General features: G+C 35.3%; 1 protein-coding gene across 2 annotated transcripts; it reads right to left on the bottom strand.

The window, feature by feature from the left end:
• Positions 1-3,173: 3,173 nt before the first annotated feature.
• On the bottom strand, positions 3,174-26,392 carry LOC129747983 (sodium/potassium/calcium exchanger 3). Of its 2 annotated transcripts, XM_055742431.1 has the most exons (6): positions 26,171-26,392; positions 25,884-26,070; positions 25,580-25,657; positions 18,136-18,834; positions 4,569-4,670; positions 3,174-4,492 (listed from the first exon to the last, which is right to left on the bottom strand). In XM_055742431.1, the coding sequence occupies exons 1-6, from the start codon at positions 26,387-26,389 to the stop codon at positions 4,158-4,160; spliced, it is 1,620 nt and encodes a 539-aa protein (XP_055598406.1). In that variant the 5' UTR covers positions 26,390-26,392; the 3' UTR covers positions 3,174-4,157. The 2 variants fall into 2 exon arrangements, with proteins under 2 accessions (XP_055598406.1, XP_055598407.1); XM_055742432.1 differs by lacking the exon at positions 25,580-25,657.
• Between the last annotated feature and the right edge of the window lie 60 nt (positions 26,393-26,452).

Here is a 26,452-nt window from a genome sequence, read left to right as displayed (position 1 = left end):
CTGAAGAATTCTAAAATTCAGAAAATTCAGAAAAGAATCATGATAACATTCAAAACAAATGTATCACTGAAGAATTCTAATGATAAAATATCTAAAAAGATTCAAGAAGCTAATTTCAATTTGGAAAAATAATCTTTCTCTATTTTAAAATCAAAACATTTACCTACTACGCTAAGAGGCATCAGCATCAGCACAATCGATCAACAAACCACGCGGCGAGACGGCAGTTCCTCCTGCTGCTGGGTTGGGTGGTAGATTTGGTGAGCGACAAAAAGAGAGCTAAAGAATTTGTTTCTCCCGCAGCTACGTGAGGGGTGCGAGATTTGTACACCAACCTGTTGAAAACGTGGACCAAACTGGTTGAAATCTGGCAGCTTTCAGTAAATTCGAAAAACGTTGCTACAAATTTTCAAAACACCACACAAAATGTATGTCAATCGAAAGAGGAGATTCTAATGAATCTCTAGGTATATAAAAAGTGACCAATTTGAGTTCAAATTTTAGAGAAATCACGCTAACAAAATCGCGTAAACCCACCGACACGAGGGGGAGTTTGAAAAATGACAAAAAAGATGTGAGTTTCATTACCATATACTGAACAACTGAGATTTTTGAGAAACCAACTATGTTCTACGAAAATAATAATAAAGTTAACGAAAAAAAAACTAAAATTTGAATTTAGAGAATCGATCCATTGGTAACCGAGATACAGCAATGCAAAGCCAAAATTGGGTGACTTTTTTGAAGTAAGAATTTTTTCTACCCGAAGTTCCGGGATAGCGGCCAAAACTTCCTTTGGACCACCAAAAATTTATACATTCATGGATAGATTTATTCTTGACAATTCCAAATATTATAAAATCAGCGCAATATTTGGAACATGTCTCAAGTTATAGGCATTCTAAAAAAATCTCTTTTTCGGGACTTTTTTCATTCGGAATCAGCTACTGGTGATTTCGTAAAATATTTTGACTTTATTTTTCAATATTGAGAAACTAGAATAAATTATCTATACAATGAATTAAAATTCTACGAAATCGGTCAATATTTGCGGCCAGGGGAACTTACGCAAACTTTCGGGTCATATAGACCCGAACAGCCTAATTACGGATTTTTTTGAGGGAGCACTTCCGGTGGTCACAGGAAGTTGCCTGGTACTACAGATTGTGTATTTCGTGATTCCCCAGGGAGGTTTTTAAAATCAAATTTTTGCGATTTTTTCTCGAAGAGTTATGATGATTTGAATGTGCGCTTCGGGTCATATTGACCCGAACGACTTTGGAAGGTTAAAACGATGAAAAACCAAGTAATGACATTGTTACACTTTAATTTTTCAGTTACTTGATTTCGCTCTTCTAAATTAAATTTCAAAATAAGATCGATAGAAAATATCGAGACAGAGATATACATTACTGATTTTTTAAAATCCTTGTGAAAATGTAGAAAAGGATACAATTTATACTGTTTAGTTTTACTTTTAAGGTGTTTTTTCTTAAAATTTTTGTCAGTTAGATTTTACTGTTTCATCGTAATAACAATTAAATTTTGTTAAATAGTTATCAGTAGCAGAATGAACAAAATCATGATATAAAAAATTAGACAAGACAAACATCTCTGATTAACTCAAATGAACCGTGAAATGATAAAACGAATACTTTGATTAAAACTAAAACATCAAAACGGTTCGGAAGATAAATTAAAATTTTGATGCTTCTCAATGCACTTGATGTGCATCCCAAACCGCTGCAACACATTCATGGAACTCGCTTTAAAAATGAATAAAAAAAAAGAAAAAGAATACTTAGCTTCGATTTACTTGAATTTTTGCCAAAGAGGACGTTGCAGACTCGTCCGCAGTCCAGCCAATAGGCTACACCCGGCCGGGGGAACAACATTCTGCCTCGCAAGACTTATTCACTCGTTCTAGGAAATTCTGGGAAGAGCAACATCGGAATTCGAAGGCCTTGAGGGTAATCCATCTCCACTATTAGAGGAAACTGATTAATTTAATTTTCCCCTTATTGAATAACATGGAAAAGAATTGTCCGACTACGATTTTGACACACGCGGAAAAAAAATTATACATCCGATCCTACCAACGCCTACTGCATGCACTTCCCCAGTTAGGAGATAAGGGCCCTGGGTTGCCAGGTGCCCAGATTTGTCTGAAAAACCAAGACTTTTAACCCTTCGTCCAGATATTGGTCGGGCACAGATTTTGCCCAGATTTTTGCTGAGAGTGTCCAGATTTTACAGACTTTCAAAATTGAGTTATGAAATCAATATGCATGCATCGGATTTTATCCGTAAGTGCCAGATTAGACTGAAATCTCGCTTGTATTTATTGGTATTTGACCAATCATTCATTAAATTTTTTTTAAAATAAGGTCGGCATGGTACATGGTAAGAAACAGTGTTTGTTTTATAGTTCTCAACTGACTGGTGAAAAAATGACTTTCTGAAAGTTTCAGGACATTTGGCAGAAGTACGAGCTGGCGCAAAGGACTTGAAATTTGTATGGAGATTTTCGGCAAAATGTATCAAAAATCGACATACTTTCACTCTTTGTGTTCTAAAATATGTTTCCAGTATGCTAGAAAGCTCAGAATTTCAGGAATTGTAGTTCAAACGATCATAACCAAGTTTGTTGTAGATTGTAATGCGATATGAGTTGACTTTGATGAGTTATTTACATTTGAATGTGTGACATTTTTCGGTCATTTTCGGACATTTGAACGGTGTATGGGCTAATAATCGCACTAACTTGATAGCATCGTTACACAATAAGAATGACAAAAAGTTTGTGTACTCGGAAAAGTTGCCAAAAAAGCTTTTTGCAAAGATATTTGTTATGAAATAAGCAACAAATTTGCCGAAGACACAAATTTTCTATCTATTATTCTCATTGTGTGACTATGCTAACTAGTTAGTTCTAATAATCCGTCCATCGTTCACGACATATCGATGAAATGCGAAAAATATCGCACATTCAAATGCAAATAACTTATCACACTCAACTCGTATTGCGTCACAATGTTGTGTCACAAAAAATGTTGTGAAAATCATCCCATACAAATTTGGGCCAGTCTAATCTACAGGTTAGCCATTTGGAGATTTTGAAAGAAAAAAATCCCTACCCACAAGGAATAAAACAACCTTTTAGCTTAGATTATAAAATCATATCTTTACTCTTCTTTGCTAAGATAAGCTTTCTGCACATTTGAAACAAACATAAAACACGGAGAAATCATTTGCAGACGCATATGTACAACAGAGGAAAAAGTTCACTACTACAGGAATATCAAAGAAGCAATTTAAATTCTTATTATTAAATTCACCTACTGTTTAAAATGGCATGAATCCAAATGAGATACATTGTATTGTAACAAATGGAGCACTTTTTTTATTGTTTTGGTGCTATTGTAAAGCTTCTATGAAAATTTTCAGATCCAACATTTGAAAATGACTATTTGTTTTCTTTCTATTTGTTATACTGAATAACATCTGATGAAAAACGATGTATGACAAACAGTTTCCTGCAAACAACAACGATTTTTTTATTTTGGATAACAAAATAGATAAGCTGATCCTTTGATTTTGGATTACGACAGTGTTGTCTCTTTTGGTTTGATTTAACGGAATTGATTCTTTTTTGAGTCGCAAAACCGGCAGATTCGGCTAACTTAGACATGTGTAGAGAGAATTTATTTTTGGTACTTGGCTATGATCTTTGGAATTTGTTTACAACGTTTTCTGCCTTTAAAAAGACATTTTTTTATGCTTAACCATCTAACATTTTCATTGGGACCAATGTCACAATCGGCATTAAGTTAAATACAGCTTTAAATTTGACGCCTTTTCAACTTTCGTTAACAATAACAAGGTTAATGCCCCGCCTCTTTTTCTGTTTTAATTTTTTTTTGTGATGTTGTTTTGTTTTGTTATCAGTTTTTTTTCGGGTTTCATTGTCGATCTTAATCCAAGGGGCGTTGTCAAAAATTATTTCGCTTTCAAACAACAACAATAACAATTTTACTAACAGCTTCAGCCTGTTGCATTCACAACACTCTTAACGCTCCTCATGCACACGATTTGGCGAAGGAGGAGCTGAATTCGACAATGATTTTGCAGAGCGTTAGCTAACGCAATTTCGGCGTTCACCGAACGCAGGTCGGAAGATTAACTGGGAAGAAAACATTCAACTCGATGAGGCTAGCCAAGATGAGAAATACTGCATACATGATCAAACAGGCGTTGCCAACCCGTCGGTCGAGCTTGAACTTGTTCATCGAGAAGGCTACGTACAGCATCAGAAGTGTCGAAAGCAACGAAATCGCCGAATACTCTAGCCCAGCCGAGTTGATACCGACCCAGTGATGACCGTCTTCAATCGGTGAAAACGCAGCCTTGAAGAACCACGGCAATCCCAAACACAACAGAATGTCGAACGTATTCGACCCAATCGAGTTGCTGATTCCCATCGAACCATGACCTGTTATGGAAAGGGAGAGAAAGAGCAATATTATCCAGACCTCACGCGTCTCTTTACTCTTCAATTATGACGCTACCTTGCTTGGCGACAATGACGCTGGAGACTGCCTCGGGCACACTGGTACCGGCTGCCAGAAACGTGATGCCCATCACCGAGTCCGGTATCTTGAGCGTATCGCCTGTTGAGGGATAGAAACAGAAAAAAGTTAGCAACTAACAGATATGAAGACTGGAGGGATTAGAAGCGCACTTTCGCACCACAGGAAAAAAACCCTAAATCGTTTCTACATTTCGCGCATGTGTTATCTTAGCCTAAGTTGGTACCCACGACAAAGTAAATTTTTACTAGCTACCTAGGCCACCAGCCACCCAGTCAAGCGGGTAAGAGAGCGAGCGGCCATATCAAAAACCCCAACCGTGGGATTAGCTGTAAGAACTAATTACGATAAAATTGAGTCGATCTCGTTTTTTGCTGTCAATATTTCCTGATCGAAGAATATGGGAGCTGAGCAAAAAAAACCTATGTTTGACGCAAGTATCCACCAACATTTTTGGTAGCAAAAAAAAGGGAATCACCCTAAATTGCAATAAAAAATCAAAATCTTTTATGGGAACCCCGTTTTAGAAATACTGCGTCTTAAGCTACCGTTATCGAAACTTTAGGATACAATTTTAAATAAAAAGAGGTTATTGCGGAAATTGCACATATTTAGACTCCTGTGCAAATAATTTTCATGCAGAAATATTTTCGCACTGACGCATACATAGACAATCGATGACAGATTTTCAAATCAGCCGTTGCTCGCTTCTGATTTTCGAATCACATTTCCAAACGGCATAATCGTTGTTGTTTTGAACGAAAATAGTTATGAAATGCGAACCAAGGAGTTTAATAATGAAAGTTGATTGACCTGCATATAAAAAAACGAACAGAAAAAAATGCATTCTGTCCATTCTACAGGTACTAAATGAATGTTATTGAAACAAACAAATCATAGGTTATACGGACGTATTTTGAATTAATGAAAAAATAGCTTAAATTAAGAAATCATCCACTTGTTTATAGACAAGCTAGTCGCAATTATTTTTAATTCAATTTCATCTTAAAGCATATCAATATATGTCATTGTCTATGTATGCGTTAGTGAGAAGATTATACTGCGCGCGAATTATTTGCAAGGGAGTCTAAATAGGTGCAATCAGCGCAGTTTGTTGAGGATGGCAACGGTGCGTATGAATGTAGATTTTTTAGTAGAAATGATTTGAAGCAACTTAACTCTGATGTTGGTCCTTTTGTCTTATACTCCCTTTTCAACTTTTGGCACATGATTGTTTACATAAAGAATGTGATGGTATTAGTGAATGCGGAATTTTTATCTGTCAAATCAGATTCTCGCAATAGTCTAAAAATTCATAAAATTGACAATATGTGTTATGGTTTGTTTATGAATATCTTCTTCAAAATATCTATATTTTGTTTTGGAGACCATAATCGATTCATGTGCATAAAAGTTTTAGTTAGAAGGTGAATTTTGCAGTTTGGCTAGAACAAATGAGTTTTTCAACGAAAAATTTTAATATTTTTAGTGTTGAAAGGAATATTATTAGATTTCTTTTATATTTTTCAAGCCTCATTACTGGAAGTAGGAATTACCATAGTAAATTTTTAGAACCTCAAAAGGTGTAGGGAAAAAATCGCACCAAAATGGATCCTGGTCAATACCTCTCTCTTACTAACAAATCTCCATCATATGATACTGCAATATACATTCGCAGACGTACAGACGGTTTCCATAGTTGATGATTCTTGACTACCTTTTATTCTGAATCTTTCGAAAGTAAATTTTGTAATATGCAGGAAAAGAAGTTTGCGAGAGAACCTGAAGAATATCTCACTACATAATATTCCTCCCCTTCATCCTCATTTACTACTAGGACGTGGCCGGCTACTACAACGTTGTTTTTTTATTTTTTTTTTGTGCACCGAGAATGTACTGTTAATCTCAAAAACCATTCTGTTGGACTTTGTTGAAATTGATTGTTCTGCTAAGCCACGCCAGGGATCATGGTATTCAAAATGCGCATGTTAAGAATGAACTGACAAAAATTATAATAAACTTATCTTATATTTTCAATGGATTATCACGGTGCTTTTTTGAGAAGTGTTTAAGAAAAAAAAAACAGTAACGCTAATTTTTGTTCCATCGTAAAATTTAGCCTTTTTTGAACAAATTCCACCCAAAATGAAAATATTTGGTCGGTGAGTCTTCATACATTAGGTTCGTTTGAAAACTTGTAGCTTTTTTTTCAATATTTTAAGATGTTATGTAACCAAATTTCATTAAACCAAAGCTAAAAAGCAAAACGACATAGTGAAAATCAATGAAAGACAGTCATAAAATTGGCTTTTCAATCCTTTCGTTGTTATTTGAAATTTTTTGGCTTCAACTGCTTCTAGATATTTTGTTAGAAATAAGAGTATTTTATAAATTTGAATGAAATAATATGATTCTGCCAATATAAAAGTGGCTTCTCTACTACCTAATAAAAATTATAGATGTCACTACTGAAGCTTCCAGTAATACAAATAATAGATCACACGAATACTACCGTAGAAACATCACTCAGTTTTAAGTTTGTTTGCGACCGGAAGTTATTAGTTGACCACGTGTTGAAGCCAAAATGAGGTCCCACGAGGAAAACAAAAATAGAGTGTGTATATTGTGCCTTAAAAAACAAGGGCTTTCTTCCATTTCGCCAAAATTGTTCGAAATATTGAAATCCATCTATATCACGGACTTGGAAGAAAAAATATGGTACTATCCCTCCAGAATTTGTAGTGAGTGTTCTTTTTCCCTATACAAAAACAAAACGCCACAAAATATTCATCAGTATGTGAAGAATCTGCGACCAGTGACAAGAGGTAAATAAAATCGATTTCTTTTTTAAATTGTTTTAATGCTTATAAATTTCAAAACAGCATCAAAAACCTGTAATTGCGAAATATGTGAAGCCGCGCGAATTACTTTCTTACCAGGTCAAGCAAAATTGAAGAAAGGTAGACCTCTAAAAACAATAAATTGTCATTCAATTCCCAGTGTTTTCAAGCTATGTTCAACGTGTTTTTCAGAGATACGTAAGTGATTAGTTGATATAGTAATCGAATGTACATTTATTAAAAATCTACTTTTCTATGTAACTGATTTTTCAAAATGATTTTTTATATAACAGGGCCAGGTAGAACTCATTGGTGTACGAAAACCACTCGCCACCAGAATGTTTTAGGCATTGTTCGTGGGCAGACTTCTACCAGTGGAGACGCAATTTTAGCTAGCTTCCTGAGAGACAAATCCGCGAATAACAACAACCATGTAGCTTTGAAAAATTTGCACGGAAAACCCTCGTTCTGGACAAATATGAATTCAAATATTCCCCGGAAAATTTCGGTAGATGATCTTTTTTTGATTAAACGCGAAATTAATTTAAGTACAAGAGGTACTTTGAAACTTAGCTCGATGCTGCGTAGCTTGGATATTTGCGTAGCTTCTTACGTTGCTGCAGGATTAACAGAATCCAACCAAAAGCTAGCCTAGTTATTGAATTTTGAAATTTGAGAGAAAATAAGCTTTTGAGAAGAATTTCAGTAAAGAAATTTAAAAAAAAAAGGAAATTTGAACGAAAAATTTTGAAAAAAAAAATTTGTATGGAGAGTCACCGACCAAATATTTTAAATTTTAGTTCAAATGACTTGTAAAAAGCTATATTTAACCAAACTGAAGAAATTAGAGTTACTGTTTTTTTTAAGTCGTTCTGTGAAACACACCGTGATTATGAAATAGTATTTCTATTCCAATGATTTAAGGTAGATATGAGTAGCCAAACAAGCTAAGCAAAGCTAACAAATGAATAAAGTTTATGAAATTCAAAGCAAAGGCCAAAATGAGATACCAAACACATTTTCCAAAACGTTTTCTAACAAACACATGATTAAGAATCTGAATTGACAATCTCTTCTAAACAGAGTCACTTTCTAATGAAAATAAACTTATAATGGCAACATGCTATTTCATTTATTTGCATTTTTTATACTCCAGTCCAAATTGAAAATGGACTATTTTTCATACATTTTATAAATTAATTCTTAAAGAACACTTTTCAAATAGATTTCAGTCAATTCGACATAATCAACAAAAATATAATTTTTGGCATATCTTGAGCAAACTATCATGATTTGTTATCATGCCTTCTAGGTGAAATAAGGTAAAATTCAGCCCGAATAAAGGGTATTCAATGTCAATATTTGGCGTTTATTTTCTTTATGCGGGTAACATAGTTCTGCCATAATTTGGTTTCACTTAAAGTAGTTTGATACCTGAACAGCCTTTTTCTAAATTTTGATATCACTCGACATTAAAATAAAAAGACATCGCTGGTCTCTCAAAAATAAATTTTTAAATGGTTGTAAAACGAGATATCATTTAGCTTTCAGTGAAACATGGCATAATTAAGGAATCCACATGTGAAAATTGAGGCCCAAATTTTGGCATTGTTCCACCTTTATTCGCACAAAATTATACCAAATTTTACCTTAAAGTCATGATATCAAAATATTGTAAAATTAGGAAGTAACAAACAGCTGTTTGAAAAATATCACAATGGAACAAATCTATGGACATCATCATGGCTCCAGAGAAATGTCTCAGGAGCCACCATAGTCTTGAAAAGCATACCTACCTGGTAGCATAAAGCAGCAAAATGGAGATCACATAGGAACCTTAACCTGGTGGAAACCGAAGGTGTGTCGATCGAAAAAAAAGTTTGTTTCCGAGTATTTAGAACACACAAGAAACACCTATCGATCATATACATATACATTTATCAGGAGATCCTGAACAAGAGTGCTCAAAATTTGTATGGGAAATTTAAAAAAAAGTTTGTTTCCGAGTATTTAGAACACACAAGAAACACCTATCGATCATATACATATACATTTATCAGGAGATCCTGAACAAGAGTGCTCAAAATTTGTATGCTCAAATGTTAAATGTTACGCGCTGCATTCTAAAATTGTTCCTAGGCTTATTTAGTACAAGATCTCATGCCAAATTTGGACCAGATCGCATCACAGAAAGGGGTCGCTCAACAAGACTGAAGTTGGTATAAGATTTTAAGACATTTTGCTCAGTAGAAACATGAAAAATCAGTTTTTTATCAATAACCTTGGTTTACTCCAGCCGATTTCTGATAAGCATGAGTTTTCTTAAAGCTTATATTATGATAAATATTTTATCTTAAAACCGCATTTCGATAAGAGTCAAAACGAAAATGTTGTTCAGCTTCGAAAATAGGCTATCAGTTTTAAGGATGGTATTCATCACTGTTAATGGGGAGTCAAATGTTCGACCGGCCCGTCCAAAACACTAAATTTGAAATATATATCACTTCGACAAATAATAGCATATTTCAACCATTTTCTTTGCGTTAGATGGAAAAATCGTTAGATTTTTCAAATATTTGATTGTGGATAACAATCACATAGTTGTTTTGAGAGTAGTTAAGCAGAAACTGTAGGGGAGAAGTGGGTTTATTGATCTCCGTTTTCTATTTTCACCATATCTTTTTGAAAATTACCCTGTAAAACCCCATTTTTCACTATAAATTCACAGAAGATTAGTTTCAAGATTATATACAACTTTTCACCATATTTAAGATCAAGGGTTGCATTCCGATGATTGGTTTGAACTTCGTGTGGATTCTAGAGTGGCTCCTTATACTTCTTAAACATTCGGTCCAACAAAGAATCAGAAAAGATTAACAGTTTATGAGTTTTCAAGTCGACTATGAAGAATTTTCGAGGCGTTAAATGCGCAAAAAGCGCAAATTTGTGCAAAATTATGTTTACCATGTCTTTTTGCATAGTAAATATCTCAAACACACATTAACTCAAAAATCTGGCGAAATTAGGCTAGATAGTCCTTTTGATAACCAACACAACGCTACTAAAGTTTTGCATATCCGAGCTCTTATAACGTAGCTATCACCGAACTAAAGTGCCCGGATACTAAATGATCTTAGCCTTAAGGGGCCGTTCAAATATTACGTAACGCAATTTTCGAGCATTTTCAACCCCCCCCCCCCCCCCCCCTCCCCCCTACGTAACACATTTGTCTCAAAATTTCTAAGCAAAATCCACAAAGCGTAACAAACTGCTATACCCCCTCCACCTCCTAAAAGCGTTACGTAATATTTGAATGGTCCCTAACATGCATTTCAAACTCAGCATTTCGATTGGGCAGGTCGAACATTTTTACGCCTTTTGTATTTCATGCTACTGCCAAACAAAATATCTCAAAATCTCATTCGAATTTCAAGCTCGTTGAGTGAATTTTCAATGATTTATGTAATAACTTTAAAGAGTTCAAATTTTACCAATCTGACTATATAACGGTGTGCAACGTGTGTAACACGAAAATGTACACCTGAAAGGTGCAATGAAAATTCTAATACAGGTAAAACGAACAAACAATGTTTTTGTTCGTTTTAATTGACACAGTTTTCGTTGCGTCACATCAATTACACCTCGTTGTAATTTCTTTATTTCTCAACCCATTTTAATTCTCCAAAAAGCATTGAACGTGCCCAGACAACCATTTGGTGGGTATTTCAAATTTGCAACACAAATATACGTGCAAATATACGTGTAAAAATATCGTATATAAAGCAGAAAAACCAGCATATACGTAACATTTTGGAGGCCATATAGGTACATTAGCACACATATTCTTGATTTGGATTGTATTGTCGTAATAAAATCATGTAATGTATTTAAATACGATAAAGAATATGCATGGGCCGCACATTGTGGGTGCAGATATACGGAAATGAGTTTAAATAACATTCTATACGATATAATCTGCAAAATAAAGTACAACTTCTGGTTGTCTGGGTGGGTTAAAACTTTGAAAATAATTTAAATAGAATAATTCATCCCAGAAACAAGAAAAAAAAAAATGCCGTCGGTGAGAATCGAACTCACAGAGCTCGCAGAGTTTTTCAAAACTCTAAATCTTAAACAGCAAATGAAACCAAATTTGACATAATATGGTATTTGAGTACAGTACATATTTTGATGATGATTTGAGACCTCTCCCTCATTCCTGAGGTTTAATTAGAAAGCGCTGTGGGGCTATCAAAAAATTTCATACCAAAAATTAAACGATCAATTTTGCACGAGAAAGTATCTAAAAAACAAGGAATGTGTTTTGAGTATTCCTTCCTTCTGTTCACAGAGGAGAAAGAAAAGGGTGGGGAATTTTTTTGTACAATTCGAGAACTGACCAAGCAAAGGGAGTCAAACTCGGCATTTGAGGATATTTGGATACGAGAATTATGTCTATGTTAATTTGAGACCCCCCTCTCCTTCTACAGGGGAGGGGAGATTTATGGAAAGAAGGCTCTCATACGTTTTCTGACAAATCGAGAACTAATCGAGCACACAGTCGATTGCGTTGTATTCTAATGAAAAGTCTCGATTAAAACGAAGGCGCCGAATAATTCAATTCCGTAGAAAATCCATGTTTAATGGAAAAGAAAATAAATCGTGTTATTGTTGTTATTTTCTAATGGTTTGTGGTTTTACGCCAATAGTTTTCAATTCAAGTTGAAATACTAGAGGGATGGAGGGGCTGTGTATCAAGTTTTTAAAAAGGATAGGAGTTGTGTTTTGAAGGGAATTGCGTGTGCACAGAATAGTGGTAATAAGGGAAGTTTAGGGAAGCATTGAAAATAATTTTTGTGAGTTTTAAAAGTGATCGTTGATAGAACAACCAAACTTGATCGTGGCTCCTTAAACCTACAGGATTGAGCCGTTTCAAATAAACGAATTAAAAAAAAAAAAAACCAAACTTGATGCCATCAAGAATTATGCTGTCGCGAATAAGTTTCCTCGACAACAACCAGCACATCGTAGTTTTTGCGTCGCTATAAAAATTAATCATCGCTTGCTTTGGTTGATTTGATGTGGTTCAGAAAAAAATTGAAGAAGTGTCGAAATGTGAAAATCTTGTTTAGAAACTTGCTGGATATGATGATTAAAACCGATTCGGCGAAAGAATTAAAAGTAAAATTTGCAATAGAGGGGAGTTGGATGTGTTTACAGTGAGAAAAAATGAAGGTCAAACCAGGCATATAATCGAAAAAAGTGAAAATTTAGCTTAGGATGGGAATCGGGTCCGCTGGCTTCTCGACATGGTGAATACCTGTGTCGGATCGGTGAGCTTGTAATGCTCAGAAGGAGAAGGAGTTGATGCCCACTAGACCGCTGCAGGCTTTGTATGGGAAATCTGAAATTTATGAGTTATTACAACTCCCATACCATTTTTTGATGGTATTTTCACACACAAAAATCTCCGTAAAGTTTGGAAGCGATACATTGAGTCCTGATTTAGCGCAACGAGTTTTAATTTTGTATGGAGAAATACATGGAGAATCAATTTTTTTTATTAAAAAATAGTTACAGATTTACAGAAACTTCGGAAAAATAAAAAAAAGGCTGAATACTATTCCTCGAATTAATCTCTACAAATGATGTGAAGGTACTATGATGTTTAGTTGTAACACAACAAAGATATTTGGAATTTAGAAAAGATTTATCAAAAACTCAGACGAGTTTGCTTCACTCATGGCATCGCTGGCTGAAAACTTGCATGCAAGTTATTCCTTCCTAGATCGAAGGAACGGTCCCGAATCGGTCCGAAATCGGTCAGAAATCAGTCCAAAGTCAGTCCGTTTAACAGGTGAAGATTTATAATGTTGAATTCTTCATAAACTAAGTTTAGTTACTTTACTTTACACTATGGTGGTATTATTTAGAGAAAAAGCATCATTATTACAGTAAAACAATCATAACTTATATAATTTTCAATCGATTTCGGTAAACAACCTCTTGAATCATTTGCTTTGACTAATTCACAGAATCCACAGGAAATGTTTTTTTTTAAATGTTATAATCAGGTCCGAAACTATAAATTATAAGTTGATTTATTCTTTAAAAATATGCGTTATTTATCGTGTTTTCAAACATTAATTCACAAAAACTGTATGTATTGTGTTAAATTTACACAAAAATGAAGTTCAGATGATCAATTGTAAATTTAACACTAAACATATCGACATTTTTTGTGTACCGGTTCATACCGCTAGCGGTCAAATGACAGCAAACACCTCTTCCGCTTAAACTCTCTTGTTTCTCGATCGATTTCTACAAAGTTTATAATTTTGGAAAGCTCTTGAATTGACTCAAATACAGTTTTCAGACAAAATTTAACTTCAATTATTTTTCGCAAAGTTATTCAAAGTCGAAGAAAAAAACAATCGAAAAAACAGGCTTCGGGAAAAGGCTATAAATCAGTTATTAAGTACTCGAAAAAAAAATTACTTAGTGCCTGAGAACGCTGAAGTTAGAAGCTATATGTTACACATATGGAAATATTTTTTGAAAATTTCTTAAGATCATGGCCACTAAAAATGTAAAAAACTGGTTAACCGTAATTTTTAATAAATCAACCGCCAAAGTTGTTCCCGTTACATTAGAAAATTTGTGTAAAGTGAAATGGAAATTTGACGTAATTTGTGACATTTTGGCATCTTTAGATTTCTAAAACACGAAAAAAAGAATTTTTAACGACTTTTCAAAGGTAGCTGTTTCTTTTTTAACTTTTTATCAATCTGCCTTTTTTGAGACTATTCTAGCACCTAGAATTGGCTTTGCACTGGATCGCATCGTTCTCAGGCACTGAGTGAAATTCTTTTCGAGTCCTTAATAACTGATTTAGAGCCTTTTCCGAATCCTGTTTTACGAATTTTTTTCTTCGACTTTAAATAACTTTGAGAAAAATAATTGTAGCTGAAATTCGTATTTAAGTCACATTACGAGCTTTCCAAAACTATAAACTTTGTAAGAATCGGTCGAGAAACAAGAGAGTTTTAGGGGAAAGTTTTTACCGTCATTTGACCGCCCGCGGAATGAATAGGTATACCACATGCGTAATTTTATCTTATGTTTCAAATTGGTTGTGAATTTCGGGAACGGTTCATCTGCGTTACCCGATTTAAAACGCCTTTGTGTATGCCACGCAGTAGCTTGTATTCAAGTATTTAGCTAGGAAACTTTAACTTTTTTCTGGTAGCATCTAGCTGAAAGTAACCTTAGTAAAAATTGAAGTTTAAGAATACAGTAACCCAATGAAGAAGTTATTTTTTGCATAAAACCCTAAATCGCTTCCCTAGCGATTTTAATCTAGAAAAAAAACTTTCTCCATACTAATTTCCATACGAATTTAAAAACCGTTGCGCTAATTCAGGGATGAACCAAACCATCTTATATTTAACACAGATGATTGGAGAGCAAAAAGGAATCGGAAAAACACATGGGAGCAAAAAGTCAGTTTTTGCAGCGGTCTAATGCCCACTTTGGTGAGATTGTTCCTGTTATTGCTTTATTCTATTTCATATTGTGGTTCAACGATTATTTGAACGTTCAATCAAGTGCCAACGGGCCAGGCTTCATAACAGTTCGCACGAAGCCATGGTGCCGGGTATAGAGTTAGAAGTTGTCCTAATAATACAAATGAATCCATACTTTGGTCAAACTGCGGTGAATCCGTGCACCCATGGCGGATTATCAACATACATACATACATACATACATAAACCGAGAACTAATCGACCAAATGGAACCAAATTTGGAAAGGTAAGGTAAAACATGGATCACGTTAAATCTGGACGCATTAAAAAGGGTCTATCTCGGAGCTATGAAAATGAAATAAAAATATTTTGTACTTAAAATGTAGGGTTTTTATTGCACTTTAAAGGAAAAATAATGAAAAAATTATTCCAATGTTTTTTTGATGAAATTTCGGACTATTCGTTGAGTACCACTCATCATAGTTTGGACACCCTATTCACTGACCTCAGCGGCCATTTTGTCCCACAATCTCTTCATCTCTGTTGCATCTCGAGCCGTCCTACCATTCTTCTTCATCTTCTACTTGACAATCGCCCAATATTTTTCGATAGAGCGGAATTGAGGACAGTTGGGTGGGTTGATGTCCTTTTTGACAAAATCCACCCGTTGACCCGATAGCACTGTAGTACCTCTTTGCTGTATTTAGTGGCAGCTTGTCAAATCTGGCGAAAACTTTACTGGTCCTTTGTGAGATCAAATGTACAAAAAAAAAACGTTTTTCAGGCACTCCTCCTTGTACATTTCGGAGTCCATGGTCTTGGTATTCACAAAAACCGGGGGTTTTTCGTCCGCAGCTGCAAATACCTTGCCAGATACAACACTTTCTTGCAAAATTATCGGCAAAAACGAATTTGAACTTGGGGGGGGGGGGGGGGGGGGGCGGGGGAAATCACCCCGACCAAGTGGCTTTGTAAAATTTTTGGCCAGGAAGCTGCCCAAAAATCCATCTTCATGTACGTTAAGTCATCCATGAGGATGCATCCGTCATACTTCGTTGGAATCTTGTTGTATAACTTGCGAGCACGTCCTTTGGCTTTTACGTTCTTCTTCAATGCCCGGTTTGGTTGCTTACTGGCCCGATAAGATCGTATTCCTTAGCGCAGATGAATCCTTCAGGCGGTGTACCGGTCGGCATCGAATTTCTTGGCGATGTCATAGTCCGACTGCCCTGGGTTTACCTTGATCGTTCTCAACACCTTCAAATGTAGTTTTCGATCCTTAGGTCCTCTATAACGCTTGGTATGAACCTGTCGATCGATAGTATGATCGATAGTATGCATCACACGGTCGATTGACAAATCTATACAGATTTCGCGATTTTTGAACCCGACCACGTCTGTTTTTGATGTGGGTGTCCAAAATTAATTTTTGTCTCGCGGCTTCCATCACGTGTAACTTTTTTGGAACAAAACGAACCTTAATAAATTTTTAGCACTGATAGTGGAAACATTTCCGAACAGTACAGTCAAAACATAACATATCTGACAATTAATAGCGCTAAGGTATAATAAACTGTGCGTCCAGATTTATGATGATCCTTGCTTTATTTGGGTACGAGACATAATCCTTTGCTTATTTGAGACCCCTTCTATCTATTCAAAGGATAGAAAGAAAGGGAAGAAAAGGCTCTCATTTAATTTCTCCCATACTCATACAAGGCATTTATCCCGGGGAACTGAGATAAATAGAGAAGATACGTCAATGATCACACAAATTGTGAAGCCAATGATTGAAATTGTGATGAAATGTGGCCAATTGTACGGGAAAATGAGTAAATTTGAGTTAAAATGAGAGAAACCAGTGCTAAGTGAGAGAAAAAATGTGTGAATTGTTGCAAATTGTTGGAAATTTTGAAGCAGTTGTGGATTTGGATCATTACCATTCCAAATGCAGAGAATTCCCTATGTTTTTGCAAACCCCCGATTTATCTCTTCTTTCAGCGTGAAGACGGGAGAAAGAGGGAATGTTTGTAACATATTTTTCGCATTACTTGACAACTAATGAAGCAATCAAAGTCTAACCCAGAAAACATTTTTGTATGTAAATTTCTTAAAAACTTTGTTATATGTTTCATATACACTGACAGCCATAAGTTTGTGGTCACTTATTCAAAAGCATGAAAATTTTTATCGAATAGAGAGACATTTTTTTAAAGAATATGTCAGAATATGATAGTCAGGCATTAGTGCCCCACTAGAAGAAAGCTTGATAAGTATTGAAATTTTAGTCTCTAGGGCATGTTGACGAAAAGATCCCATGAATTGTAACGCCTTTGCTCTAAACTAGCTAACTATGCAAGAGAAACTGAGAAACAGAATTCCCATGTATAGTGGGCCAAGTTGAGAGCGTGCTTTTACACACACTTCAATCGAGCCTGGCTTCGTGAAGTGCGAATTTAAGCTTAATTCAGCGTTTTGTCAATAACATACAAATAAGGTTTGCTCACGATCTATTGAATGAAATCAAACGAATTGCAATCTGTTATAAGATCGGTGAAATTTTCATGCTTTTGATGGGATGATCCCAAAATTTTGTCCTACGGTGTATATTATAGAATGATCGTATAAAACTCACAAGAACAACATTTACCTACCAAAGGGGAGGTAAATATACCAGTTTTAATTCCTGACAAAGCAATAAGTAGTCGGAAGTCGGAAGTCCGTACTTCCGAAGTAAAATTTAGTGCTGGTGCGATAATATTATTAACACTGGTATGTGATGTCAATTGAATTTATTGTTAATCGATGCGAAAAGACATACCCCTGTTAAACAGCTAATAACTTTTTAGCCTAATAAGATACGAAGTTACAATCTTCGACAAAGTTGTTCAGCGGAAAATTTCCCTTAGGAAATTTATAAATTGGCACAAAAACCATCAGCTGGCTTGGTTCCACAGAAGGTACAAAAATGATGATGATTTTTCAGTACAAAATATTCAATTTTCCCATACAAACCTAAAAGTTCAAATTTACTCATGTAAACGTTACTTAAAAATTCTGCAAAAAATCATGGATGAGTTTTGGACCAATACAAAGCTTTTAAGACCCCAGGGTTTGAGAAATTCAAAAATGACCCCAAATCGACTCAGTCTACTGGTATATTCTAAGAAGTATACTCACCAATGATCGTTATCATCCACGCCACCACATAGGACAGCGATCCGATCCATACGATGCACATGATGAAGGTCAACGGGAACCAGTTCTTAAATCTCGGCTTCTCACAGTTGGGGATGGTGAACACAAACAGCAAATAGATCGGCCACGTAAGAAACCAGGAAAACTGCCGAAACTTGCTCTGACCCGAGGGATATTTGAACAGCTGAAATTCTTCATCCACATGCTCTTCCGGTTCCGTCGCCTGAGGAGTCGTTTGCTCCTCGATCGACTCGACACCGTTTTTATGAACCGTTCCTTTTTCTGAATCGGAGAAATCTTTCCCCGATAACTCGGCACCATTCAACGATTGTTGTTTCACCGATTCGACGCTGTTCTCCGAGGAAAGTGGTGGAGTGGTGGGACTTGGCGGTGGAGGAGGTTGATCACTTTCATCCAATTCATTCAAACTGTGACGTCGTTTGCTGATCGGCTGCTGTTGTTGTTCGGCCAATACGGTATTTGCCGCCGCTGCCAATGCCACTCCCCCGTGAGATGCTCCTGTTCCTGTGCCCGAGCCACTGATGGGCTTAATTTGCATCTCCAAATCCACCGACGTCAGCTCGTTATTGCTCGAACCAGCATCGATGTGAGTGACGTTCTTGAGATTTCCGTTCTGCTGAAAGTGGCTTATGCGTAGCGGGAGATGCGCATCGACGGCCTCTGAGCGAAATATTAGAAGGTAGAGAAACACAAAAGAATATTAGACTAATTTTCGAAGAAAATAAACTTAGTTACTAAAAACGAAAATAATAAAGGCGAGGCTTTCAATTTTTTTAAACTTTAGAGGAGAATGGGGATACTTGATCCCCTTTTCTTATTTTCATCATATTTTTTATAGAAAATTTAGCAACTCGCCGTCTTTGTCATTTTCTGACAGCGCGAATTGCAGGTTTTTATGCTCCAAAAATTAGGAAGATACATGAATTTGTCAATGAACTAGAAGCTTTTGCGTGAGACTAAAAAAATGGTTTTATTTTTTAAGTTACATGAGCCTTGATCCTTTACTAAGGGAAACTTGATCCTTATTTCATGGTGCCCTGACCCTGGGCAAAATCTAGAAAAATCCAATGTTAAAAGGTTTGTTGACTATTTTTTGCCATATAAGTTCTCATCTCACAGTTTGTAAGTATCAAACTGTGAGATGAGAAGAGAATTCTAAAAGTTTGTCTACTAATCTAGATGCATTGCATACTTTAAGGCGCAATTTTCTAGTTTTTAGAAAATAAAATAAAATTTTTAAAATTTGTTGAGATAACAGCATTGTTGTTTTGGAACATTTGATATTTGTAAGACATACCGGTTTCGAGATATAGCGAAGGAATCAAGTATCCCCAGGGATCAAGTATACTCACTCTCCCCTTCCTATTGATTACTACATCTGACTTTTCGAAAACGCTCTTAATATGAGCAAAATTTGAGCACATTTTAGGAGTGTTATTTCAAAGAATATTTATAAAATTTTATCATAAAATGTACTCTAAATAGTTCCAGTTAAATTCAAGAAGCATAACATGCACATGCACATTAAAGAAAATAAATTTTAAAACGTATTGAAAGGAAACTTTTCTGCTAAACAACTTTGTTCGGGACCATAACTAAGCATCTTTTAAAAAGTTACAAGCTGGTAAAGTCACGCTTTGACGCTATCGATGAATATTTAAGTTTATGACCCGATAACTATCGCCCGATTAAAAATTGTTCTAAATTTTTCCTGTTTTATCTACATTACTATTCTGTAATTTCTGTCTTTTCTGTCTTTTCTGTCTTTTCTGTCTTTTCTGTCTTTTCTGTCTTTTCTGTCTTTTCTGTCTTTTCTGTCTTTTCTGTCTTTTCTGTCTTTTCTGTCTTTTCTGTCTTTTCTGCCTTTCTGTCTTTTCTGTCTTTTCTGTCTTTTCTGTCTTTTCTGTCTTTTCTGTCTTTTCTGTCTTTTCTGTCTTTTCTGTCTTTTCTGCCTTTTCTGTCTTTTCTGTCTTTTCTGTCTTTTCTGTCTTTTCTGTCTTTTCTGTCTTTTCTGTCTTTTCTGTCTTTTCTGTCTTTTCTGTCTTTTCTGTCTTTTCTGTCTTTTCTGTCTTTTCTGTCTTTTCTGTCTTTTCTGTCTTTTCTGTCTTTTCTGTCTTTTCTGTCTTTTCTGTCTTTTCTGTCTTTTCTGTCTTTTCTGTCTTTTCTGTCTTTTCTGTCTTTTCTGTCTTTTCTGTCTTTTCTGTCTTTTCTGTCTTTTCTGTCTTTTCTGTCTTTTCTGTCTTTTCTGTCTTTTCTGTCTTTTCTGTCTTTTCTGTCTTTTCTGTCTTTTCTGTCTTTTCTGTCTTTTCTGTCTTTTCTGTCTTTTCTGTCTTTTCTGTCTTTTCTGTCTTTTCTGTCTTTTCTGTCTTTTCTGTCTTTTCTGTCTTTTCTGTCTTTTCTGTCTTTTCTGTCTTTTCTGTCTTTTCTGTCTTTTCTGTCTTTTCTGTCTTTTCTGTCTTTTCTGTCTTTTCTGTCTTTTCTGTCTTTTCTGTCTTTTCTGTCTTTTCTGTCTTTTCTGTCTTTTCTGTCTTTTCTGTCTTTTCTGTCTTTTCTGTCTTTTCTGTCTTTTCTGTCTTTTCTGTCTTTTCTGTCTTTTCTGTCTTTTCTGTCTTTTCTGTCTTTTCTGTCTTTTCTGTCTTTTCTGTCTTTTCTGTCTTTTCTGTCTTTTCTGTCTTTTCTGTCTTTTCTGTCTTTTCTGTCTTTTCTGTCTTTTCTGTCTTTTCTGTCTTTTCTGTCTTTTCTGTCTTTTCTGTCTTTTCTGTCTTTTCTGTCTTTTCTGTCTTTTCTGTCTTTTCTGTCTTTTCTGTCTTTTCTGTCTTTTCTGTCTTTTCTGTCTTTTCTGTCTTTTCTGTCTTTTCTGTCTTTTCTGTCTTTTCTGTCTTTTCTGTCTTTTCTGTCTTTTCTGTCTTTTCTGTCTTTTCTGTCTTTTCTGTCTTTTCTGTCTTTTCTGTCTTTTCTGTCTTTTCTGTCTTTTCTGTCTTTTCTGTCTTTTCTGTCTTTTCTGTCTTTTCTGTCTTTTCTGTCTTTTCTGTCTTTTCTGTCTTTTCTGTCTTTTCTGTCTTTTCTGTCTTTTCTGTCTTTTCTGTCTTTTCTGTCTTTTCTGTCTTTTCTGTCTTTTCTGTCTTTTCTGTCTTTTCTGTCTTTTCTGTCTTTTCTGTCTTTTCTGTCTTTTCTGTCTTTTCTGTCTTTTCTGTCTTTTCTGTCTTTTCTGTCTTTTCTGTCTTTTCTGTCTTTTCTGTCTTTTCTGTCTTTTCTGTCTTTTCTGTCTTTTCTGTCTTTTCTGTCTTTTCTGTCTTTTCTGTCTTTTCTGTCTTTTCTGTCTTTTCTGTCTTTTCTGTCTTTTCTGTCTTTTCTGTCTTTTCTGTCTTTTCTGTCTTTTCTGTCTTTTCTGTCTTTTCTGTCTTTTCTGTCTTTTCTGTCTTTTCTGTCTTTTCTGTCTTTTCTGTCTTTTCTGTCTTTTCTGTCTTTTCTGTCTTTTCTGTCTTTTCTGTCTTTTCTGTCTTTTCTGTCTTTTCTGTCTTTTCTGTCTTTTCTGTCTTTTCTGTCTTTTCTGTCTTTTCTGTCTTTTCTGTCTTTTCTGTCTTTTCTGTCTTTTCTGTCTTTTCTGTCTTTTCTGTCTTTTCTGTCTTTTCTGTCTTTTCTGTCTTTTCTGTCTTTTCTGTCTTTTCTGTCTTTTCTGTCTTTTCTGTCTTTTCTGTCTTTTCTGTCTTTTCTGTCTTTTCTGTCTTTTCTGTCTTTTCTGTCTTTTCTGTCTTTTCTGTCTTTTCTGTCTTTTCTGTCTTTTCTGTCTTTTCTGTCTTTTCTGTCTTTTCTGTCTTTTCTGTCTTTTCTGTCTTTTCTGTCTTTTCTGTCTTTTCTGTCTTTTCTGTCTTTTCTGTCTTTTCTGTCTTTTCTGTCTTTTCTGTCTTTTCTGTCTTTTCTGTCTTTTCTGTCTTTTCTGTCTTTTCTGTCTTTTCTGTCTTTTCTGTCTTTTCTGTCTTTTCTGTCTTTTCTGTCTTTTCTGTCTTTTCTGTCTTTTCTGTCTTTTCTGTCTTTTCTGTCTTTTCTGTCTTTTCTGTCTTTTCTGTCTTTTCTGTCTTTTCTGTCTTTTCTGTCTTTTCTGTTTTTCTGTCTTTTCTGTCTTTTCTGTCTTTTCTGTCTTTTCTGTCTTTTCTGTCTTTTCTGTCTTTTCTGTCTTTTCTGTCTTTTCTGTCTTTTCTGTCTTTTCTGTCTTTTCTGTCTTTTCTGTCTTTTCTGTCTTTTCTGTCTTTTCTGTCTTTTCTGTCTTTTCTGTCTTTTCTGTCTTTTCTGTCTTTTCTGTCTTTTCTGTCTTTTCTGTCTTTTCTGTCTTTTCTGTCTTTTCTGTCTTTTCTGTCTTTTCTGTCTTTTCTGTCTTTTCTGTCTTTTCTGTCTTTTCTGTCTTTTCTGTCTTTTCTGTCTTTTCTGTCTTTTCTGTCTTTTCTGTCTTTTCTGTCTTTTCTGTCTTTTCTGTCTTTTCTGTCTTTTCTGTCTTTTCTGTCTTTTCTGTCTTTTCTGTCTTTTCTGTCTTTTCTGTCTTTTCTGTCTTTTCTGTCTTTTCTGTCTTTTCTGTCTTTTCTGTCTTTTCTGTCTTTTCTGTCTTTTCTGTCTTTTCTGTCTTTTCTGTCTTTTCTGTCTTTTCTGTCTTTTCTGTCTTTTCTGTCTTTTCTGTCTTTTCTGTCTTTTCTGTCTTTTCTGTCTTTTCTGTCTTTTCTGTCTTTTCTGTCTTTTCTGTCTTTTCTGTCTTTTCTGTCTTTTCTGTCTTTTCTGTCTTTTCTGTCTTTTCTGTCTTTTCTGTCTTTTCTGTCTTTTCTGTCTTTTCTGTCTTTTCTGTCTTTTCTGTCTTTTCTGTCTTTTCTGTCTTTTCTGTCTTTTCTGTCTTTTCTGTCTTTTCTGTCTTTTCTGTCTTTTCTGTCTTTTCTGTCTTTTCTGTCTTTTCTGTCTTTTCTGTCTTTTCTGTCTTTTCTGTCTTTTCTGTCTTTTCTGTCTTTTCTGTCTTTTCTGTCTTTTCTGTCTTTTCTGTCTTTTCTGTCTTTTCTGTCTTTTCTGTCTTTTCTGTCTTTTCTGTCTTTTCTGTCTTTTCTGTCTTTTCTGTCTTTTCTGTCTTTTCTGTCTTTTCTGTCTTTTCTGTCTTTTCTGTCTTTTCTGTCTTTTCTGTCTTTTCTGTCTTTTCTGTCTTTTCTGTCTTTTCTGTCTTTTCTGTCTTTTCTGTCTTTTCTGTCTTTTCTGTCTTTTCTGTCTTTTCTGTCTTTTCTGTCTTTTCTGTCTTTTCTGTCTTTTCTGTCTTTTCTGTCTTTTCTGTCTTTTCTGTCTTTTCTGTCTTTTCTGTCTTTTCTGTCTTTTCTGTCTTTTCTGTCTTTTCTGTCTTTTCTGTCTTTTCTGTCTTTTCTGTCTTTTCTGTCTTTTCTGTCTTTTCTGTCTTTTCTGTCTTTTCTGTCTTTTCTGTCTTTTCTGTCTTTTCTGTCTTTTCTGTCTTTTCTGTCTTTTCTGTCTTTTCTGTCTTTTCTGTCTTTTCTGTCTTTTCTGTCTTTTCTGTCTTTTCTGTCTTTTCTGTCTTTTCTGTCTTTTCTGTCTTTTCTGTCTTTTCTGTCTTTTCTGTCTTTTCTGTCTTTTCTGTCTTTTCTGTCTTTCTGTCTTTTCTGTCTTTTCTGTCTTTTCTGCCTTTTCTGTCTTTTCTGTCTTTTCTGTCTTTTCTGTATTTTCTGTCTTTTCTGTCTGTTCTGTCTTTTCTGTCTTTTCTGTCTTTTCTGTCTTTTCTGTCTTTCCGGCTTTCTGTCTTTTATGTCTTTTCTGTCTTTTCTGTCTTTTCTGTCTTTTCTGTCTTTTCTGTCTTTTCTGTCTTTTCTGTCTTTTCTGTCTTTTCTGTCTTTTCTGTCTTTTCTGTCTTTTCTGTCTTTTCTGTCTTTTCTGTCTTTTCTGTCTTTTCTGTCTTTTCTGTCTTTTCTGTCTTTTCTGTCTTTTCTGTCTTTTCTGTCTTTTCTGTCTTTTCTGTCTTTTCTGTCTTTTCTGTCTTTTCTGTCTTTCTGTCTTTTCTGTCTTTTCTGTCTTTTCTGTCTTTTCTGTCTTTTCTGTCTTTTCTGTCTTTTCTGTCTTTTCTGTCTTTTCTGTCTTTTCTGTCTTTTCTGTCTTTTCTGTCTTTTCTGTCTTTTCTGTCTTTTCTGTCTTTTCTGTCTTTTCTGTCTTTTCTGTCTTTTCTGTCTTTTCTGTCTTTCTGTCTTTTCTGTCTTTTCTGTCTTTTCTGTCTTTTCTGTCTTTTCTGTCTTTTCTGTCTTTTCTGTCTTTTCTGTCTTTCTGTCTTTTCTGTCTTTTCTGTCTTTTCTGTCTTTTCTGTCTTTTCTGTCTTTTCTGTCTTTTCTGTCTTTTCTGTCTTTTCTGTCTTTTCTGTCTTTTCTGTCTTTTCTGTCTTTTCTGTCTTTTCTGTCTTTTCTGTCTTTTCTGTCTTTTCTGTCTTTCTGTCTTTTCTGTCTTTTCTGTCTTTTCTGTCTTTTCTGTCTTTTCTGTCTTTTCTGTCTTTTCTGTCTTTTCTGTCTTTTCTGTCTTTTCTGTCTTTTCTGTCTTTTCTGTCTTTTCTGTCTTTTCTGTCTTTTCTGTCTTTTCTGTCTTTTCTGTCTTTTCTGTCTTTTCTGTCTTTTTTTATGCCATACAAACATAAAAGTTCAAATTTACTCATGTAAACGTTACTTTATAAATCTGAAAAATAATCATGTATAATTTTTAACCAAAACGAAGCTGTTTAGATACGAGGGTTTGAGAAATTCAAAAATTGATCCCAAATCGACTCAGTCTAATGTACTTAGCATGGTTGCATAGAACAAAAATAGTTTTGGAAATTTGGCAGTTTTATAAGAATGACAATCAAAATTATAAATTTCTCCGACGTTAGCCATTTGATTCTTTTAAAAAATGCTTTTAATTTAAGATTTATTCTACGGGTTTGTCGGAAACTGGATTTTGGAATGTGGACCATAATGCGCATTCAATAAATATTTTCATCGTCGATCGTCTTTGTTGAAAGCAAGATATATATAACATTTTATTTAACTTATGTTAAAGATTTTATAAGCTATCTAACAGTCTTAACATTTTTGTATTGACAAGTCAATTTGTTTAAATATTTGTTCAAATTGCACAAAAAAAAGGTCACACAAGACAAAAGGTTCATCGAATTTAGATTTTTAATCGTTTACGTAATGTCGAAAAGCCGAATATTGTTGATTACATTAAAACGCATCTGTGCATATTTTTGTCATAATTTTGTTGATTTTAAATTTTTAGAAAATGCGATTACCATTTTTCCGGGGCATCGTACCAAAACGTTTAAAAAGAGCGGAATAGCCTACTTTGTATTTGAAAGTACTAGGTTTTGAACCTTTACCATAACCTAGTTAGTTACATAAAATGCAATTACCTGGTTCTCTGCTGGAAGCGGATTTAATACTACTGGAGGTGTCGTGTGATCTTCGGTTGCGAGCGTGCTTCAATCCACCTGACATAATTTGTCCCCGGTTAGCAAATCCAATATAAGACAAATGGCAGCAGTAGTTACAGAGTGCAGGGGGGGGGGGGGGGGGGGGGGGGGGAGAATATAAGCCAAAGGTGCGAAGGTGAAAATGATGAAAACATTGATTAACATTGACACTGTTTAATATGGAGGCAAGGCTCCAGTTTCCTGGTCTCTCAGCAGGACATTTCCTGCCTTAAAATTGACTTACCCCTGGCACATTTCTGGAACGATTTGTCGTAGTACATCACTGCGATGTACACAATGTAAAGCAGAACCAAGATTAGGGCTTCATACCATTCGACTCGCTCGTCGTGGATGATGCAAATCAGGATGGCCACCGTGATTCCATACGCCAGACAATCCCTCGTCAGTGGCCACCAATCGAGTGGAACTACCTAAAACAATTGGCATTAAACAGGGAAAGGAGAGAAGAAGCAAATCCGGAACAAAATTCATTACTGATAACATCGAATAAACGGAACACAATCAGCTTACCATTCCAGCACCGATTCCACAGCAGGCGGCAACTGCCAGGATGTTGAAAACGGCCGACCCCACGATTGTGCCAACGCCGATGTCCCCCTCCGTGATGAAGGTTCCGATGACGTTGACGAAAAGTTCCGGCGCTGAGGTGGCCGCTGCCATAAATGTCGCCCCGGCCACGTCATTTGACATGTTTAACGCTAGAATGCAAAAAAAAAATAATTTAGACATCCCTTCTCTCTTCTCTCTTCTTTTTTCTCTCTTCTCTCTTCTCTCTTCTCTCTTCTCTCTTCA

This window comes from Uranotaenia lowii, chromosome 2 (genome assembly GCF_029784155.1).
Source record: "Uranotaenia lowii strain MFRU-FL chromosome 2, ASM2978415v1, whole genome shotgun sequence".
Classification (NCBI taxonomy): Eukaryota; Metazoa; Arthropoda; class Insecta; order Diptera; family Culicidae; genus Uranotaenia; species Uranotaenia lowii.
This window is presented reverse-complemented; position numbering and strand designations above follow the sequence as displayed.

Excerpts from the sequence above, each read along its gene's own strand:
- LOC129747983 (XM_055742431.1), bottom strand. The coding sequence starts at position 26,389 with ATGTCTAAATTATTTTTTTTTTGCATTCTAGCGTTAAACATGTCAAAT. Across the intron at positions 25,658-25,883 it reads GTTCCAGAAATGTGCCAGGG|GTGGATTGAAGCACGCTCGC; the intron begins GTAAGTCAATTT and ends AAATTATGTCAG. Across the intron at positions 4,493-4,568 it reads CGTCATTGTCGCCAAGCAAG|GTCATGGTTCGATGGGAATC; the intron begins GTAGCGTCATAA and ends TTTCCATAACAG.